At 35.9% G+C, this 20,601-nt stretch overlaps 1 protein-coding gene across 1 annotated transcript in view; it reads left to right on the top strand.

Moving 5' to 3' along the window:
* The window catches only part of CPS1 (carbamoyl-phosphate synthase 1), a 127,533-nt gene that overhangs the window by 53,005 nt on the left and 53,927 nt on the right, over positions 1–20,601 (top strand). Inside the window, exons 17-21 of the mRNA XM_047084849.1 lie at positions 208–352; positions 1,830–2,040; positions 3,685–3,883; positions 7,877–8,053; positions 11,535–11,653. Of these exons, the coding sequence (XP_046940805.1) occupies positions 208–352; positions 1,830–2,040; positions 3,685–3,883; positions 7,877–8,053; positions 11,535–11,653 (851 nt within the window). The remainder of the gene's footprint in view (positions 1–207; positions 353–1,829; positions 2,041–3,684; positions 3,884–7,876; positions 8,054–11,534; positions 11,654–20,601) is intronic.

Here is a 20,601-nt window from a genome sequence, read left to right as displayed (position 1 = left end):
AAATCAAGCATATTCACTGCAGGATGCTATTCCTAGTACCTCACTGATTTTCTGACACATTGTGCCTTCTGGAGCACTGAGGAGGATGGAGACTAGGCCTCAGACCATGATGCTGACCGGGATTCAGGCCAGGGCACTGTGCCAAATATCCATGTTTAAACTAGAACCTTTCCTTACTCTTTGATACCTTGTGTCACCAACTTCCAGGCCTTTGCTATGACCAACCAGATTCTGGTGGAGAGGTCAGTGACAGGTTGGAAAGAAATAGAATATGAAGTGGTCCGAGACGCCGATGACAATTGTGTCACTGTCTGTAACATGGAAAATGTTGATGCCATGGGTGTTCATACAGGTAGGCAAAGAATCTTCAAGAATAATAGTAATGCCTGCGTTCACGCTTCTGATGACCCATAGCCACCTTTATTGAGTTCTTTTCATTAAACTACTATTCTTAGCTGACTGACTAGTGATAATATTTTACACAAAATAGTATTTCACAATATTGAAAATAATCTCATTTTGATCTCATGTTTGATCTTCACAAAAACACTGTGAAATAAGTCATGTATTATCCTGATTTCATTTGAGGAAGAAGTCAAATATAAACAATGTAGTGATGGTAAAATATGTAAGACTTGGTGTTGAGAAGTAAGAAATGAGGTTAAGACAGCTTAAATCAGATGAGGGTATTAGTTACCAAGTGAATGAGAAAATAGCCACAAGTAATAGAAAAAGGTAAAATAGTTTTTTTTTTTTGGAAGAGAAACTAGTTAGACAAGAGGACAAAAATGATAACTTAGGGTTCAGAAATATTAGCTATGAAAGCATGGGTGGAATTCTCAAGAAGAGGGTTGATAATGTGGAGCTGGAATTCAAGAAAGGGGAATAGAAATAAAAAAGCTGATATAAAATCATTGGCAGGCATTCGTGTGAAGGAAATAATTGAAGCTGGAAGCATAGACTAAGTATTCAAGGACGTAGGCATAGAAAGAAAGACAATAGGTTCAAGGACTGAACTTAGGAACTATTTAGATTTACAGTGCAGGAGTAAGAGGAAGGGTTAGTGTTTAAGAAAAAGAAGGGAGTGATAGAAAGAAAACAAGTAAGTCAATACAAGAAAATATTTTATAAAAGAGTTTTGGTTTTGGTTATATCAAATGCTATGAAAGGTCAAGAATTAGGATTTTAATGTGGGGTTTTGAATATTCAAGAAGACAGTTTTAATGCAAAGTTGGTTATGGGACTCATATTGATAAGAATTATATGGCAATGAGAGAGATGATGACTTGGGAAACTTTAAAGAAGTTTAGTCATGTAAAAAATGAGAGAGATGTTCTTGTGATTAATAATGTAGGGGGACAGGCTTCTTGAGCCAGTAGAAGCCTGAGAATGTTTGTGGGCAGAAGGATTGGAGACTAAAGATTAAGAGATCGAAGATGCAAGGGCTATGACTAGAGAGGAGTAAGACAATGGGAAGGGATGAGATGTGGAAAACAGATGAATGAGTCAGTCTGGGTGAAGAGGAGATGATGTTTGTAGAAGGGAGAACTTGAGAGAGAGAGAGAGATTTTGAGATGAAGAGAAGAAACTGAAGAAGTTAATGTGAATCTGGTAAGTAGATGACTGAAGCCTTGATAGCTAGATGAACTTGGGAAAGGTTAGAGGGGTTTCTGTAAATAATGTGTTGGAGCAATGCACTGCCTTGAGACAATTATTTTCCCCACAAACCCTTAGACTAAACTCTGTCTTGTATTACACAAATAGATTAAGTCACTAAAGTTAGTTATTTAGATAAGCTACCAAATAACACGTGTTGCTTGGATGTACAGGTGATTCGGTTGTCGTAGCCCCTGCCCAGACCCTCTCCAATGCAGAGTTTCAGATGTTGAGACGTTCTTCAATCAATGTTGTTCGCCACCTGGGCATTGTGGGTGAATGCAACATTCAATTTGCCCTTCATCCTACCTCAATGGAATACTGCATCATTGAAGTGAATGCCAGACTGTCTCGAAGCTCTGCCCTGGCCTCAAAGGCCACTGGGTAAGATCAGAATGATTGACCATGTGTTTGCAGATCCTTCACAGATAGTTTTGGAAAACTGATAGCTAGTGGAAGACTGTGCTACGTTTATAAGCTATAGTCCCCATTTCTGTATGCTGGCTGCAAATCATTTAGGACCCTATGGACATGGTTATTAATGAGCTTGCTGCCAGATTGAAGCAAATGATATTGCTTGCTGGCTTTGTTTGCTGGCTAATCATAAACTAATCAAAATCTGGGTGGTCAAAGCAGGCTGCGAAAAATCTGCTTCCTAATTGCACTTTGCAGATATTGTTAAAAAGTGAAAATTAATTCTTAAATTTAGTCCTCAACTGGTTTCCTTCAGGTGTATAGTAAATGTCAGGTACATAGTATAGTTTGCTTGATTCAAATATTCAAGAAATTATTTTATTTTAGCAAAATCCACAGGATCAAACATTGCAAGGTTTTTCTATAGATAAAGGTCACAACCAAATAAATGAATTTGCTACCCATTTAAAAACCTCTGGCAAACATAACTGGAGGGAACATTAACTAATACCTTTTGTTCCTATTAATATATTTAGCACATGGCATTTAAATTACATGGCATTTAAGGGAACAAAATAATTACGTGTAAAGATTTTTTTTTTAATATGGCTACACACTGCTGCATGGAGTAGTGGTAAACTACTACCCTAAGCAAGAGTCAGGAGACCTGAGTTCTCCTCCCAATTCTTCTACTGACTATGTGACTTTGGACATGTCATTTATTGTCTCTAATCAGTTTCCTCATCTGTCGGATGGGGGAGATGTATTACAAGACTCATATGTAATTCTATAGTTCTGTGAATTATTTTCTTAATTATAATCACCAAAACAATCCAGTGAAGTCCCTAGAGTATTAGTTTTTTTCCTTTGTTTTCTTTCTTTGTTTCCTTTCTTTCTTCCTTTCTTTCTTCTTTCTTTTCTTTCGAGAGGGAGAGAGAGAGAGGACATGTGAGTGGCAGAGGCACAGAGAGAGAGGGAGAGGGAGAATCCCAAGCAGGCTCCATGCTATCAGTGTGGAGCCCCACGTGGGGCTCAATCCCATGAACCCTGAGATCATGACCTGAGCTGAAGTCAAGAGTGGGTCACTTAACCAACTGAGCCACCCAAGTGCCCCTCTAGAGTGTCAGTTTTGTAAGGAAACCCAAGTTCAAAAATAATTTGGAGACTGATCAAGGACCCAAACTTTCAATTACTACATTTTCTGGCCATTGCATACCCCATAGTACCAGCTAACTCAGCTGTCTTCCTAGGTGCAGACATGTGTATATCTTTTCAAGAGTATTTTTCAGATTCTTATCTTAGTGGAGCCTATACACAAGTGAGCACTTTATCAAGGAAGCCATTGATTTTGGATTAAAGAGGCGAAGGTTGGCAGTTGTAGCCCTGAATGTCAGGCATAGAGAGTGAATTCTTTTGTGATCTGTGCCTCTCTGCTTTATCATGGCTCACATTATTTTATAAGTGGCTATTAAATCTTCATACAGAACAGAGAACCAGATGTGTTTTATACCCTGATGTGGAGTAATACCAGAATTTCTAAGAAAGAACAATTTATGTTTTGGGTTGTTTTTAACACTTATTGCTGAAAGAAAAAAAATATCTCCTCCTTTATAGCTACCCGTTGGCATTCATTGCTGCAAAGATTGCCCTAGGAATCCCACTTCCAGAAATCAAGAATGTTGTATCGGGGAAGACATCAGCCTGCTTTGAACCTAGCTTGGATTACATGGTTACCAAGATTCCTCGCTGGGATCTTGATCGTTTTCATGGAACATCTAGCCGAATTGGTAGCTCTATGAAAAGTGTAGGAGAGGTGAGTCCTTGGTTTACTCTTCTATTTTATTCTTGTCCTCAGTTATTTTGTCAAATCCTTAACATTTTGAAAGTCTTAAGGTTGCCTAGATACTGGGTTCTTGACTGGAGGATAAAAAGGAATTTCATTTCTTCCCTAGTGTTTCAACATCTCTCTGACTGGTAACACAAGGCATTTGTTACATGGCCATTTAATAGATCTTAAATGCTTTTGTTTAAAAGGAGAGGCCATATAGGTGGATGTATAATGTATTTGAGTATATGAAAAAACATATTCATATATACACACAAACACACGTATATAAAACTGAGTTATAATGTATTTATAAACAAATCTAGAAAATAACATGGTATAAAATGGTGCACCAAAAAGATCACTGAACTGAGGTTAAGAATTAAATTTTAATCTATTCACATAAATTGTGGCTTTATCTTCCTTGGACTTCACTTTCTATATGTCTAAAAGAAAGGGCCTGGACTAGACAGTCTGTCATGTCTCCTCTAGCTCTAAAATTCAAAATCGAGAAGCGCTTCTTTCATTATATTGAAATGGTCTAAGTGTTTAGGACCTTTAGATTTGTCATAATGTCCTTTTATACTATTTGATATTAAAATTAGCTTTTGATTATCCCATCTTCAAAGATGCAGTGCTCCTTTGTGCAGGAGGAAATTAAAAAATTCAGACCCCGGCCTCTGACAGTCACCCCTTTCCTTCCCCACCAAGGGGTTTATTTCTTCTTAGATCCAGTTGGCTTGGCATAAGTGGAGATAGCATGAGCCAAACTAAATGGGCTTCTGTTTTATTTTGGTGTTGCCACTTACTAGCTAGAGACATTCATACAAGACCCTGGTCTTCAGGTTTGCCATCAGAAAATTGGAGATGATAATACCTACCTTGTGGGGTTCTTATAAGGTTTATGATTAATAGATGTAAATATTTAGTAATGTCTTTTAAGGTAGATACATAGTGCATCCCCAATAAATGTATTCTTTTTTAAACATTTTATTATTTTTATTATATTTTAAATTTTATTTAAATCCAAGTTATTAACATCTAGTGTGATAATGGTTTCAAGAGTAGAATTTAGTGATTCATAAATTACATATAACACCCAGTGCTCATCTCATCAAGTGCCTTCCTTAATGCCCATTGCCCATTTAGCCCATCCCCCCACCCCACACCCCTCCAGCAACCCTCAGTTTGTTCTCTTATTTAAGAGTCTCTTATGGTTTGCTTCCCTCTCTGTTTTTGTCTTATTTTTCCTTCCCTTCCCCTATGTTCATCTGTTCTGTTTCTTCAATTCCTCATATGAGTGAAATCATATGATGTTTATCTTTGACTGACTTATTTTGCATAGCATGATTCAATCTAGTTCCATCCACATTGTTAAAAAAGGCAAGATTTGATTCTTTTTGTTTGCTGAGTAATGTTACATTGTGTATATATACCACACCTTCTTTGTCCATTTTTGTCAGTCAATGGACATTTGGGCTCTTTCCACAATTTGGCTATTGTTGATAGCACTGCTAGAAATATTGGGGTGCATATGCCACCCCAATAAATGTATTCCATCAGTATTATTGTCACTATTTATGGGTAGAATGTTTGATTATAAGCAGTATGCATGAATCTCAATCTCTATCGATCGATTGATCCATCCTCTATTTTATTTTATCTTGTCTGTGTCTCTATATGGCCTAGATATGTAAGCTGGTTAGATTACAGAGAAAAGAACTATTTACGACATGTTGTTCTATATTGGCCTTCATTTGTCCTACATTACAGATTATAGCTTATCCTCAGACTAGCCATTGCAGAAATAATGGCCACTAATCACAGGAAGTGCAGCTTAACTCCATCAGTAATGCAGGAGAAAAGAAAAAAAAAAGACATTTTACTGATCAATCATAGTCATTCATGAAAGGCAGAATTCTTACTATTTTGGTTTCCTTAGTTTCCAAGATGTTAATGTAAGATTTTAAAGTAATGATAGATAAGGAAAACTTGACCTTTTTAATTAAAATGTCCTTCTAGTAGTTGTAAAAAACCAGGTAGTCCTTGATAGCTGTTTTAAATATTATTTTTTCTATTATGTTTCAAGGTGCACAAGAGAATTAGAACTCAAATGCCATGTAAAGTTTTGTTGGTAGTGTTTCTGCCCAAATAAACCACTGCTATTTAGCTTATTCCATGGAAAGTGCCCCTTTTCACATTGCTCACAATACAATTTATAGGCCAAAGAATATGAGATAATTTTTTGTAATGTGTTCATTTAGGGATTATTATCTAAAGGATTTTGTTGTCAGTGAATTTTTTACATCATTCAGTTAGTTCACCTCAAGTTAGGAAATGTTTCTTGAGTTCTTCTTACATGAAAGATGCTGGTAGAATAAAATAGTGAATAAGATGTAGATACTTTGTTACATATTATCTGCAGTTGGTAAGTTCAGAATACATAACTAGAACCAAATATAATATGAATTCAACTGTGGTAAAAGTTAAAATACAGTATTCACCTACAGGTGCTTTGAGAATGTAGTAGAACAGGGTCAGGGAATCGGGTTAGGGCCAGGTCAGTTATTCCACGGAGAAATGGTGAAATTTTCACTTAATGAAGGGGAATTTTAATAATACAAAGTATTAAAAAGCACAGATTTTGAGCAAACACAGTTATGAACTCTTTTATTATTATATAAGTATGTTTGTTTTTCTTTTATTGAACATATTCTCTACACCATTATTAAGTACCATTAAGTACAGTGTACTTAAAATTAATAAAAATGTATGATGAATTTCTTATAGAACCAGTTACTTTATGGCCAACTGTTAAATATGTAATACCTAAAAACTGTATTAAATATTCCAGAAATGTTTTCCCTAATTTGATAGTACCATAAAATGTCTTATTTCTGGCAGTACCTCTCATGCTTAGGCTAGCAAGTCTATGAACATACTGTGTAACCCTTCAAATACCACGACGCCTCACAAGTTGCGTATCTGAATTGGACTAGCATTTTATTTATCTCTGCTCTTGAGAATCTTCCAACTTCTAATTAAATTTGGGGCAGCGTGAAAGGTTATCTGTTTGGCTTTTGTGATCTTTGAATATGTATCTTGTCACACAATTGACATGAGGATTTACCAAACTGACATTAATGGGAATTCGGGTCTATTTGAAGAATCACGGAGGTACACTGAAGGCAGCATTATCACTGTTATTATTTTAAATTGGAGACCAAAAATGCATAGCAATCTATTATTCCATGGAAAGGCTCAAAGACAGTGTTTATCCACTGAAAATAACTGGGTGGACTTGACGGCAATTTAAGTTTAGCTCTGACTTGTAACGCGTCCAAACTGAATCACCACATGGTTTTCCTAATTGATTAGTGTACAATCAGTTGTAAAGATTGTGGAAAGACACACTGAATTTGTCATGGGGAATTTAGTCTCTGCCTATATTCAAAATCTGAATCTGTCAGTATTCATTATGATTCTGAAGGTTTTATTAATATTAATGCTTAGTTATAAAGAAAGCCAACCTGTCTTGGATAGTGACTGATAACCCATTTAGAAAGAGTTCTGTTTTTGTGTCAATATATGTCTGGTTTCTCTTCATTTAGTTTTCTATTCTAAAGAACATCTTGAATAAAAGCAAGGTTTTATTAAGGAAGGATCTATATGCTCTGGCCATGTATTCCTTATTTTAATATTATAGTTCAGGACAGGTGCAGGCAATTTCCTCATCAGTCTAAGCAAATAAAGCTAAATCTCCTATGTGGTAAAAGACTGACCTAATATTGTTAAAGAATCATTACATCAAAACCATGGAAAAGGAGAGTGGAAGAAAAATAACACCTAATTTTGAGTACTGTTCTTCCTTACGTGTTTTGTTCCTAAGTCTTTCCTGAAAAAATATTCCATTTCTGGGTTCTGTTTCAAATTCAAAATATAGAAGCTCTTTAAATCCAAGTGCGTAAATGTGCATTACAGGTCATGGCTATTGGTCGCACCTTTGAGGAGAGTTTCCAGAAGGCCTTACGAATGTGCCACCCGTCAATAGATGGGTTCACTTCCCGTCTCCCAATGAACAAAGAATGGCCATCCAACATAGATCTCAGAAGAGAGCTGGCTGACCCATCCAGCACCCGCATCTATGCCATTGCCAAGGTAATATGTGCTAAGGGGTCCAGAGCTACTGTTTTCTTCAGAATAGAGTCAGCCTGGACTTTAAAGTAAAACTGAATCACAGAGTGGTTGTGAATTCAGGGATTTGGGGGCAAAACTTTAATTCTTTTCAGTAATATTAAACTGGAGACTTCTGTGGCTTTCTTCTGGTTATTCTATAATTAATCAAATATTACCACCTTTTTGGAATTTGATTTAAACCTGGACTTAAGGACATCTATTACAGCTTTAAAGGATGATCACAGACATAAAATGTTCCTCCTTTTTGGTATATGTCTTATCAATACTCGCAAGTAGGTTTGATCATTTTGAGTTACTGTTTCCTACCACTCTCATTACTTGTTCCTTGAAAATGTATAAAATTGTATTTTAGAAAGGAAGATGCATAAAATAGTATCCTTTAGTATATGCTGCCTCAGACTTGAAAATAATCTTTATTCGCTCCTTTTTCTATGTTTAAACAACAACAACCATAAAGATCTTCCATGATTATAGGATTTTTTGTGTAATTATTTTATTGGTCTTACTTTTAGAACAAAAAAGCCCCACATTTCTCACTTCTACCCATGAGTTCCCTTTTATGCAAATTAAGTGCCATATTAATCTCCTTTCATGTTTACTATGCATAGGGTTTTGAAGTTTCAGCTCATCTGATTTTATAAAAGGTGACTTGGGCAGCTGGGATCTGACCGGTCAGAAATCCCTGAATGGCTTTTTGACATTTAAGGATGCTTAAACATTAATCCTCCAACAGTATCAAACCACACTGAAGCTACAAAGCCCCACTGACCATTTTATATGTCGTGTGCGCATGTGGGATGAGTTGATGAAAATATGAATTTTGCCTTTAAAGAGGGAATCAATCCGTCTTTGTAATTTGCCTTTGTGTGACAACGGAAAAATGCTGTGAGTGATTTTGAACTCACTGCAACTTTAATGTCCATATATTGAGTCCTGCTGAGAGGGGAGAAGGGAAGGGAATGTTTCCTTCGTTGCATATAATGTTATACTCTCCTCACCTTTATGGTTTCTAAATGCAGAGTATTAAGTTCCATTGAAATTCTGGCAGATGCTAGTATCTTTTGATGGACATTTCCTAATATTGAGTTTCAAGGTAATAGAGAATTAACATTTTTCAGTGGGGGTGATGGTGGTAATGAGCGGTTATTCCAGGGAGCCATTTCACCTTCTTTATTGTTCTTATTCAAGTCTTTTGTTTAAAAAAGCATTCTACCATATCATATATGCACACACACACACACACACGTGTATATGTGTATTACATATATGTGTGTGTGTATGTGTGTGTATATATATATGTATATATATATATATATATACATATATATATACACACACACACACATATGATTTTTTTCCAGACAAAGGGGAATAATTGGATTGTTTTCTGTAAGCCTGGTAATCATCCTCTGCCATTTTGAGGCAGATGAAAAAGGGAAGTATTTCCAAGTTCCCAGTGAGGCTGTAAAACTCAAACAAATCTCTCATTCTTTTCTGATGGACTTATAAAGGATAAGAATTCTGGAAAAAATGTGTGGAGATTCTTTCTCGCAGAGTACTCTACGTACGAGCAAGAAGTGCAGGGGCTGAGGTGTAAATTATTGGCTGCCAGAGTGCTGGCAGAAGGAACTGATTTCTGTGTGTTAGAGGTCATCATTACTGTTCATTTCCACAGCAACCGGGAACTTGGTGGTTTTGACAAAGAGAGTAAGGACTGTGGAGGGCTGAAGGGGAAAAAGAATGAAGGGAGTGAGTAAATCTTCGCTCGCTTTCATGATTCTTAGAAAAGGGCAAGTTGCTCGGAGGCCTGATTTTTGCTGCAGTCTTATTTCAGGATGACTGGATCATCACCTCTTTTGATTTGGGGAGAATACAGGGCATTATTTTTGATTTGGGAAACATTAGAGTAACCTCAAACTTGTTTGGGGTCATTATGAACTTTATTATAGCCGTGTGACATGGCAGTGCTGTAGTGCTTGAAGATGAAGTCCTAAGACGGCAGGATCTGGCTTTCTGTCAGAAACTGTGGATGTGACTGTAGTTGTCCTTCCTCACTGGGAAATGACTCCAGGATTCTAGGTCCTCTGCCAATTTCAGAGTGATTACTGTGTGTGATTGTGTGAAAACTTCCTCTGGTCTGTCAAAAGTGTCACTAACTTCAGATTCTATCCCCCTCTCGGTGTTGATGGCCAACAGCTAATTGTGTCTTTAATCACTTGGAAAAATGAGACAGAATATTAAGTCCTTGGGAACATGGCTATATAGAGGGAGAATAAAACAAAGAAAAAAAACACCACAGACTTATAGTAAAATGATCTTGCCTTTGAGTATTCCCAATAAATATCAAGTTATGCTAGTCAACAGAATTATGAACTGTGCTGTCTCTCAATACTTATTATCAGTATCTCTCTGATGCTAGACAGAAGTGAACGTTTAGAGAAAATTAAGCTCCTGCAGTTGAAATAGAAGAGTAGAATTACTAGTTACATATATTTCTTAATGGGATTTAAAAATATGGTGTGTCATTTCTAGAACGTGTTATTTTGGAGCATTATCTGATTATTATTTTTCATAGAGTATAAATATATATCTAAAAATAGCAAAGAATAAGAGTGGATATCTTTTGAATATCAAGGTTTGGGTTTTGAGAGTTTATTTCTTCTCTCAGTTGTCTTTTCTACTCAGCTTAATGACCCATAGTTGTAATTTTACTTCTGAGAAATTGCTAAAGTAAGCTTGAGGAAAAAGCTGAGCTTCCTATCAGAACAGAAGTTATTACTACATTGTTTTGGAATATATTAGGATTCTGTAAAATGCCTGTCTTAGCACAAAAGTCATAGTAACTGATTCAAAATAATTTTTTTGTTTGAAGTCCTCTCTGAGGAAATGTTCTAAAGAAATAGCACTAAGTCAGATTTGAGCCATAAATTCTCACTGACTGGTTTGTGTGAATGTGGAATGAGGTGATAACAATATGGTATTTGCCAAAGGGTAATTATCCAAAAATACAAGTTAAATGATCGTTGTATTGATTCTAGATTTTCCTGCCAATGTGTCTTAACTGTAGTTTCAAGAGATTCTCTTTAATTCCAAAGAGATGTATCAAATTTAGGATATAATTGTTAACATGGTTATATAAAAAGCAGGAAACATGGTTATATAAAAAGCAGTTGTATAAACATGGTTATATAAAAAGCAGGAGATCTTTCTAAGCACACACAGCTCTGATTAACTCAAGGCGTCTCCTTGGTATGCCATTTGGGATACAGTTGGTAGCGTCAGTAGGTTTCTCGGGAGGAACATCAATAACAGCTATTGGTTCCGTTCTCAGTCTATAGCCTTGGGCTCTCTGAGTGAGGGGGAGGAGTGGCTGCTATAGGTTTTCAACCAAATAAGACACTTATAGAATGGGTGCCAAAGAAAGTGTGTCTTCTTTTGGCAGGCCTTGGAAGACAACATGTCCCTTGATGAGATCATGAAGCTCACATCCATTGACAAGTGGTTTTTGTATAAGATGCGTGACATTTTAAACATGGAAAAGACACTGAAAGGGCTCAACAGGTAAGGCAGTGTCCTCTGATTTGCTCCAGATACTTTCTGTGTAACTTTCGTCCTCTCTTACCCTCAAGCATTTGGCCAAAATTCTGCTTCAATGGAGTAAATAGTGCCAAGATTGGAAAGCAGGAGCCACAGCCACAAGAAATGGCAGTTTTAGATGTTTAATTTACCTTTTGAAAGGTATCTTCTAATATTCTTAGCTACCTTGAACCCCTACCACTGCCATCAAACATAGTGGTATTTTATTAAGTATTTTGAAGTTATAAAAATTGGGATACATTTATGAACTCATGTGCTATTTGACTTACCAAAAATTACCTAGATTAAAATTTTATCAGTCAATAATTAAATGAATAATATTCCTATCTTCAATAACATTTCTAAGTTCTGAATTCTATTTTTCTCTTTTAATATCAATCTACATATTGCTGTATATTGATGGGCAAATGTATTCCTCTTGCATTTTACTGATATTTTTTAACATCGGGACTTCCAGTTCAGCATACAAATAAGCCACATTCAAGTTTCTGTTAATAGATTCTTTACCTCTCACTAATTTACATTTTTATCTCCTTCATGGCCAATTATTTTTAAAATTTCATTTCATGTTCAGAATATTCTGATAATGTCAGTGCTTTAAAATCTACTTTTTTATTTTCATGAGAAGACCGTTTGTTGGGGCACCTCAGGCTTATGAAATCACAGATAGGTTTTAAACATGGATCTTTGATAAGAGGAACATTTATTACGAATCTAAGGAAGACAGTATAATCTTCTTTAGCTTCTCCCTTTAAGAGGGTTCTGAAATATACTGTTATTAGAAAGAAGTCTCACCTACAAGCCTAGGTATACGTTTAGAGAGAGGGAAACTTTTTGTTTGCATAAATGATTCCCAAATGATTTGAGAAAATGTAAAAATATTAATCATTTCAAATTTCGTTGAAGACAGTGGAGGTTCTCAAAATCTACCTCTGTAGACCTCTGTTACCTCTGTTACCGTGTTTACCTAATCAAGATGCACACAAACAAGGCAATAATACCTCTTGCTTTTCTTTAGGAGCAATATGAGGTACTTTTTCATCTATTGAACAGTTGCCCACAACAAATGCTTGGTTTTGAAAATTGGGGATTCCAATCTGCCAAAAATGAAACTAGCTGTGGTTGCCTATAAGTCATCCTTTCTAGTGGTCACATAAAATGAACAGTAGATAGCAAATACGTTAAGAATTGAGCCCATACATTCATCTTAGAATTTTGCTGACTTGAGGTTTCTTTTCTTGGTTTGTGAGGCCAGCAGAACTTCCATGTTGAATTATAGTCTGTTTCACTGTTTTCAGTTTCAGACAACTGATTGCAAATGCCTGTGAAACCACTCCAATTAAAACCACATGAGGGTGCTAGAAACTTAGAGTATGCCAATCACAGCAGGGAGGAGACCTGGGGTGAAAAATAGCAGATGTTATTGTGATTTAAATTTTCACTTCATATACATTCTGATTTGGGGACAAATTCTATGTTTCAATTGAATAGTTTTTGTTGCAACCAGAAAGCAGGTTGAAATTCTAACTAAGCAGAAATAAGTGGATGGGTGATAGTGAAAAAGTCCTCAGAGGATTAGACCCATACTGTTAGAGATCACTTATAATATCTTTTGACTTCCACATTCTGTTGCATTTATTTGCTAATAATTTAACATTTTTAGTTTCTGTTTCCTAACATAGGCATATTTGTACATAGATATATTTTCTATTGTTCACAATGATCAACATTAAAATTTTTTATATAAATCTTTCAATAATTCAAAAGATTCGAAAACAATTATACGTAAAATTATCTTTTGTCTCAAGAATTCAACAGGTATTAATAAACCTAAATCCTGAATTCATTATTTTCTGAATGATACTTTACTGTTTATTATTATTATTTTTTTGAAGTGGTATAGATGCACACACAGCAATTTGATAATGATTATTACTTAGAAGTGTTAGATAGAGGGGCACCTGGTTAGCTCAGTCGGTTGGGCTTCTGACTTTGGCTCAGGTCATGGTCTCGCAGTGCGTGGGTTCGAGCCCCACATCAGGCTCTGTGCTGACAACTCGGAGCCTGGAGCCTGCTTCAGATTCTGTGTCTCTGTCTCTCTCTGCCCCTCTCCTGCTCACACTCTGTCTGTCTGTCTGCCTGTCTGTCTGTCTCTCTAAAAAATACATAAATATTTAGAAAAAAAAAGAAAGAGGTGTTAGATAGATTAAAAAAAGACTAGATGGGCCCTGAAGCTACCTGTCTCAGTCATTCTGTGGTACATAGAAGTCTAAATAGAGGTCTAAAGTTGGATAGATGTCACGGCTGATGGAGTGTAAGTATGTAGGGCTTGAGTTTTATTGTCCTATTTTGGTTATCTTCACCATTACCCTGGATTATGATATCTCCTGCTTTTTCACAGACCTCTAAATATCCAAACAGGCTTAGTCATCAAGGCAGATTCTGCTCCAACAGTAATAAGAACTATTATCAGTTGGCATTATGTAGCTGAATTGTGTCTTACCTATTTGCAGAAAGTTTACAAAGATTAGTTCTTTTCTCTTTACATTCATCTGTGGTTCACTTCGTTTCAAAATCTCAACTGTTCCAGCACTGGAAAGGCTCAGTTTAGATGTGGGCCCAGGAGGTAGCTATTTATTTGGTGTGATTTGAGATGGCCCCTAAATTCTCTTACCTCAATATATCTCTGGTGCCAATGTGCCCAGGTCCCTTTGCATTCTTTTTAGGTACCTGGGGAAATAGGCAGTGGGGATCTCAGCTGGGAGAAGAGCAGAAGCTTAAACATAGGACAAAGTATAGAATGATACATGTGGGTTAGGTTTCACTCAGTTCCTTTCTCATGTGTTGGAAGAGTATAGGCTAAGGAGCTAGTCAGATAATAGGTGTGAAGTCTTCCCCGCTGTGGACTCATGGGCATGTCACCTCCCTCACTTCTCTGGCCTCACATTCTTTCTGCTAATGTCTGCCTTATACTTTTGTTGTGAGGCTTAAACAAATATAAATATAAAGGACACCTGGAACATGATGAGTGCTCAACAAGGTTTTCCCTCTGAAAATGAAAATGCTACTTATGATGATGAAGGGTATTTTGCGATTTTAGATATATGCATTTAAAGACAATTTTTAGAGTCACAATTTACATTTGCTTACATATTTTACAGTGTATCATTTCTTAATTTTCTTTATGATGCATTGTCACCTTATTTTAAAACCAGATCTTTTTAAAAAAAGAAGCAATGATAGCGAGTCATACAGATGCTATTCTTATCACAAGATCAATAACACTCCATTATGATAATGAACAAAAATTCCCACTCTACCGTTGTTAATCATGCTAAGATTCTTCTAAAATCCGATAAACACGTTTACTAGCAGAGGATGAGAATATCATTCGAATTGATGGCCAATCTATGACTTGTATTTACATATGGTCATCTGAAATGAAGTTCAGAATTTGACTCCTAAATGGAATATACCCACATATTTGGTATATATGTGAATGCCCACAGACTGGAGTGGGGAAAACAATGATTGTAACGACGTTGGCATTATGGAAATAACTGACGAGTTTTCCATGTCTGTGAGAAAGCGGAAATTATATAAGTTCCTTTCCTTGAAGGGTGGAGATGAGCATGTATCGTGCTGAGGATGATGTATGAAACCCCAGCCTTTTTTAGGGCTGAGATGTTGGACCACTCTTAGAATAATCGACCTGGCGTCCCTGCTGCAAATGCCTGCTCCCATCAGAACTCAGTTTGCCATCTCCAATACATGAGTATAGCAATGGGAGCCCTCAGGAGACTTCCAGAGCAATAGCCATTCTTACCAATTTAGGTGATAACCATTATTCAGACAGCTTCAGCAAAAAATTTCTCTTCCCCACTTGAGTTCACTGACTTTCTCCTTTTCCTCTTAAATTGTTTATTGCTGCCCAAGGGCATGCTAGGAAAGTTGATTGTTCTAGGCAGTTCCCCAAATTTATAAGCTGGTGTAGTGGCATTAATCGACCTAGAGTGATAACATATTTTACAGTGAATTCCTTTAGGTTTTCAAAAGTTTCTCTTTATTCAAAGTGATATGAGTTGTATCATGTAGGATTCCAATGCCTGTTATTCATATGCATTGGGATTTAGATGTTTAATCTATTAACTTCCCATTAGTGGATCACTTTCCAAGAAGTTTAAGAAAACTTAAGTCCGTCGAATTTTTAGTGGAACAGCAACATTTACATAGACTCTATCTGCTGGCCTTCACAACTGAACTATTCACATTTTAATATGGCTATTTTCCCCACACTCGCTCATCTTACCAACACCGACTCTTTCACACCTAATGCTCCTCCCCTATAGCATTTTCATAAATGCTCATGACAAGAAAAAATATACTTATTTTGATCTATTAAAAATTAGAAAAATCTCACCTGTAATCCTTTCCTCCATTAGCATATAGATAGATTCAATTTTGGTCATGCAAATAAATCTGACCTGGAGGGCAGAAGTACAAGTACCATAAATCAAATGTCAAATGTCTTCATCAGCTAGGTTCTCCTGATATAGCTGATTCCCTTAGGTAATAAAAGAATGGATTTAGAATTATATCTTTTAGTACAGAAACTTGAGCTTTGATTCAATCAAGCAATTCTGAATGCCTTCCAAGTATAAGATAATAATCACAAAATTTGTAGACTACATATCAGTTGCTACTCTAGCTACATTATTTCATTTAATTTTTACCACGACCTAAGGAAGTCAGTAGTTATCCTGATTTTATAGATAGCAAGCTGAGGTACAGAGATATTTAGCAATTTTCTTGCGATCACATGCTAATAAATGACAAATTTGAGATCAAACCTGAGCAGGACTCCAGGGCCTAGGATGTTTGATATTTCACCCCTGTGCTATATGTAAGTGTGTGTATGTGTATATACACACATATATATGTATGTGTGCACTCACACATATAATTGTATATATTATGGTTAGAGGTGTGGAAAGGTGAATTATATACATTATATATACATCTGGGGGAAATAAGGTTACATGTCATAGACAGTTTAAAAAAAGGTTTATTTATTTTATTTCAAGAGAAAGAGCTTGAGCAGGGAAGGGGCAGAGAGCTGGAGAGAGGGAGAATCCCAAGCAGGCTCTGGGTTGTCAGCGCATAGCTCAGTGTGGGGCTCAATCCCAAGAACTGTGAGATCATGACCTAAACCTAAATCAAGAGTCAGACGTTTAACCAACCGAGCCACCTGGGTGCCCCTACACTTTCAATGTAGTAACAGTAGCCCATAAAGGGATAGTTGTCCCATCACTGTAGAACTAGCACATATGATAAGTTTCCCCTATGTTAGGAAGTAATAGACAAGCACAGGTACACAGATCTCTCAGTTGAACCCCTTTTGCTGTAAGGAAGGAAGGAAGTCAACTATAAGAAAGCTTTTTTTGTAAGCAGGGACTATTTCAGGATACAATACTCCAAACATTTTTATTTATAATATCACATTGGATTAGCAATTTTAGATTGAAAGACAGTAATGATGCCTAAAAAACAGCAACATGAACAGGCAAGAAAAAAAATGTGAGGGTGCTGATTACCAGCTTCGAGCAACTGCTTGTCTTCTGCCTGTAACTATTTTTAATTTCTTTATTTTCTTATTTTGATTTTTGTGTGCTTTAACTATTTCTGATTGACCTATCAGAAGGAAACTGTTTTCGTCCAATTTAGATGTTTAAAAATAGGGTCTATGACCATTGACATACAGTTTATATCATGTAAATATAGGAAGCTAAGTTTGGATCTATTTCTCCATTAATTGTCGACACAAATTTAATTTACTATGGATTAAAGTATGAATTGTTCAGAAATTGCTTTTGTCTAATATCCTATAGGCTTCTTTTTTTAATGTTTTAATTCTGATAATATTAATATTCTCTTCCCCCTTCACTGCCACTTACTGCTACATTCAATGTAGGAAAAAAGAGTAAAGTGTGCTTTTGAAGGGTCCAATTTTCATCTGAACATCACTGTGTTCAGTGTGATAAACTGTGTCCATTGGCGAGTGCTGAAAAATCATAGGTGTGCCTATTGCTTAGGAAAACAATCTAGGGCAAACCTGGTGAGTTCCACTTGGGCATTCAAGTGCTAAATTGAGCTCAGTAAAGTTGGCCATTTCCCTGCAGCCACAAACTTCTGGCAGATGTAATAATGCAGGTGTCACCTTAGCTGGAACACTCCCTTTGAATGTCCTCTCCTACACATGTTAGTTTCTATTGACTTTTTATTTAACTTGCTCATGAGGCATGGCAAAACCAGACAGGAACATTTTGTGCTTACATTTGATTAAAGTTTTTCGGGGGGGAAAGTGTCACCAAAAAGTTGTTAAAACTTATATGTAAGACAGAGAAATGTCAGTACTTCACTCTCTAAAGGTAATTTACATTTTCTGATAGAAAAAAATGAATAATGAACAACTTTCATCTTAAAGGATACTAGATACAGAAATAATTTAGGGAAAGAAATATATATATTTCCTTACATATGACATATAATTAATTGCATGTTATAATTTTGATGATACTTCACTATGACATATGCTTGTGATACCAATGACCATTTTCCCTACTCCAGTCTGTGGACATCCATATATATATTAAGTATGTGGGTATTTAATATTTTTAATGTATGATGAGATGGTGATGGTTGGACACTTTAGTGGAAACCGTTGATTTGATTTGCAATCAATGGGTATGTCCTGTGACCTCACTGCTAACTCACACTATCTTTCTGAGTCTCAGTTTCACTGTAGTAAAAAAAAAAAAAAAATACTCCCCTCTTAATTTACTGGGAGGCTGTGCAACTAAGATGAATATATGATATATTATGTATGAAGTGATTAACTCTAAAGGAAAACAACTTTATCATTTACTACATATTACCATTCTACAGTTTTAGTCATCATACCCTAAACAACTTATCTAATAAACTTATTCAAGAATACTAAAAACTCTTACATAAAAGAGGGGTTTTTTTTTCTATGTAAAAGAGGAGTATTACTGTGGGAATTTCCATGCCTCTGTGAACTAATGCCAAGAATACATTTTATTTTTAATTCATTTTTATGTTCCATGTGATATTTTAGGTGATGTCATAGATTTCATAGGCCTTCACTAATTTTTTAACTAATCATTTATTGAATCAGATATAAAGTAAAAGCTTACATCAAATATCTAATGTTCTGAGAATCTTAATTGAATTCACTATTTAAATAGTGTTTACATATGTGTATTTTGAAAGTGGGAGAGAGAACTTGATTCTATCACGGGCAAGATAAATGTTTTACCCAAACTGTTTTAGAGTGATATTTAGATAATTCACAAGATGAATATTATATATTTTGTGTGTATTGATTCTTAAATGTTTGATAGTTCAAAAATCTTAAGTTGACTTAAAATAACATATAGTCATAATTAGCATGTATGTGCCTCTTAATAGTCAAGAATTAATAGATTCTATCCCTATGTCAATATTTCTGATTTCAGCATGATGAGTTATATATTTTCTTGATGGCAGTTCTCTTTATTAGGAGCTCTTATTGGACCATATGGTATTTGTTCAGCTACTCAGTCATTATATTTATTGGGGACGTGCTATATGTAAGGTATGGTACTAGGCCCAATGACATTTGTCAATGGATAATTGTTAGTCATTAACCTGCCTTCAATGGGTTTGTAATCTATTTTCAAAGATTAAATATATATACATGGTTATACATAAGGCAGATACTTTTAACAGATCAACTAGAGTCAGGAACACAAAGCTGGAAAAGTTAAGTAGAGGTTAAAAATAAAAGTTCTAAGACCTTTGCAGAAGTTTTCTCATGTAAGTATCAATTTAAGGTTTCCAAGAAGGTGTGCATCCCTCCCTCATATTTTATAAATGAAACAATGCCTCAGATGTTTAAGTAAATTTTCAAGATTTCAGAGGTAGTGCATGTTGGAGTCAGGATTTAAGTTCAGGACTTTCAGAATCCAAGGACAACATATATCCCTTCTATATATCACAAAATATACTTCAATATATTCCAGTGCCATAGAAGCCAAGGAAAGAGAGGTTTTAACACAAAACAAATAAATAGGAAGACACTTTCACCAATATTGCAGGGTTTAGGGAGAGCAGAGAGGGAGAGAATTGAGTAAGTCTACCAAATTTGATGATCCGGAGGAAGGACAAGAACTAGTCTATAAAGACCAAATATGCAAGGAGAAAGAGGTGACGGGAAAATGGATGAATTTTACTTAGGAAGTAACAAATTGGGTTTGCTCTTCTATTGTTATATTTCTGTTATGTTTCATAAAAATGAGAATCTTACTATAAATAAATCAATTCTATGAACAGAAATTAAAGTGGATATTATCAGCTATGGTTCAATATAAGTAGCAGCTGGAACCACAGTTTCATTTCATTGTTTTGTAATTATTTGATGCATGCTAGTAACATCCTCCAATTAAACTGTAAGTTCCATCACAGCAAATTCCAAATATCATAAGGTCTTAGTAGACTTTTATTATAAATTTTTCTTACAAGGCTTTGTTGATTTGTGTGAACAAAGAATAAAGTTCACTATGCTAAGGTATAGCATCAGCTCTGAAACAGATATGAATGGCTTCCAATTCTTTATTGATCATATATTTTCTTTGGCATTGGCATACGATGTCTTCCATCAAGTAAACACTCAAAAGCACTGGGGCACCTGGGTGGCTCTGTCAATTAAGTGTCCAACTTCGGCTCGGGTCATGATCTCAGGGTTCATGAGTTCGAGCACCACGTGGGGCTCAGTGCTGATAGCTCGGAGCCTGGAGCTTGCTTCAGATTCTGTGTCTCCCTCTCTCTCTGCCCCTCCCTCGCTCATGCTC

The sequence above is a fragment of the Lynx rufus genome, unplaced genomic scaffold, assembly GCF_022079265.1.
Source record: "Lynx rufus isolate CCGP_SWC_20201006 ecotype Redwood Valley unplaced genomic scaffold, mLynRuf1.p SCAF_2, whole genome shotgun sequence".
NCBI lineage: Eukaryota > Metazoa > Chordata > Mammalia > Carnivora > Felidae > Lynx > Lynx rufus.
Note: the sequence above shows the minus strand (reverse complement) of the source record. Positions and strands in the feature narration are given on the sequence as shown.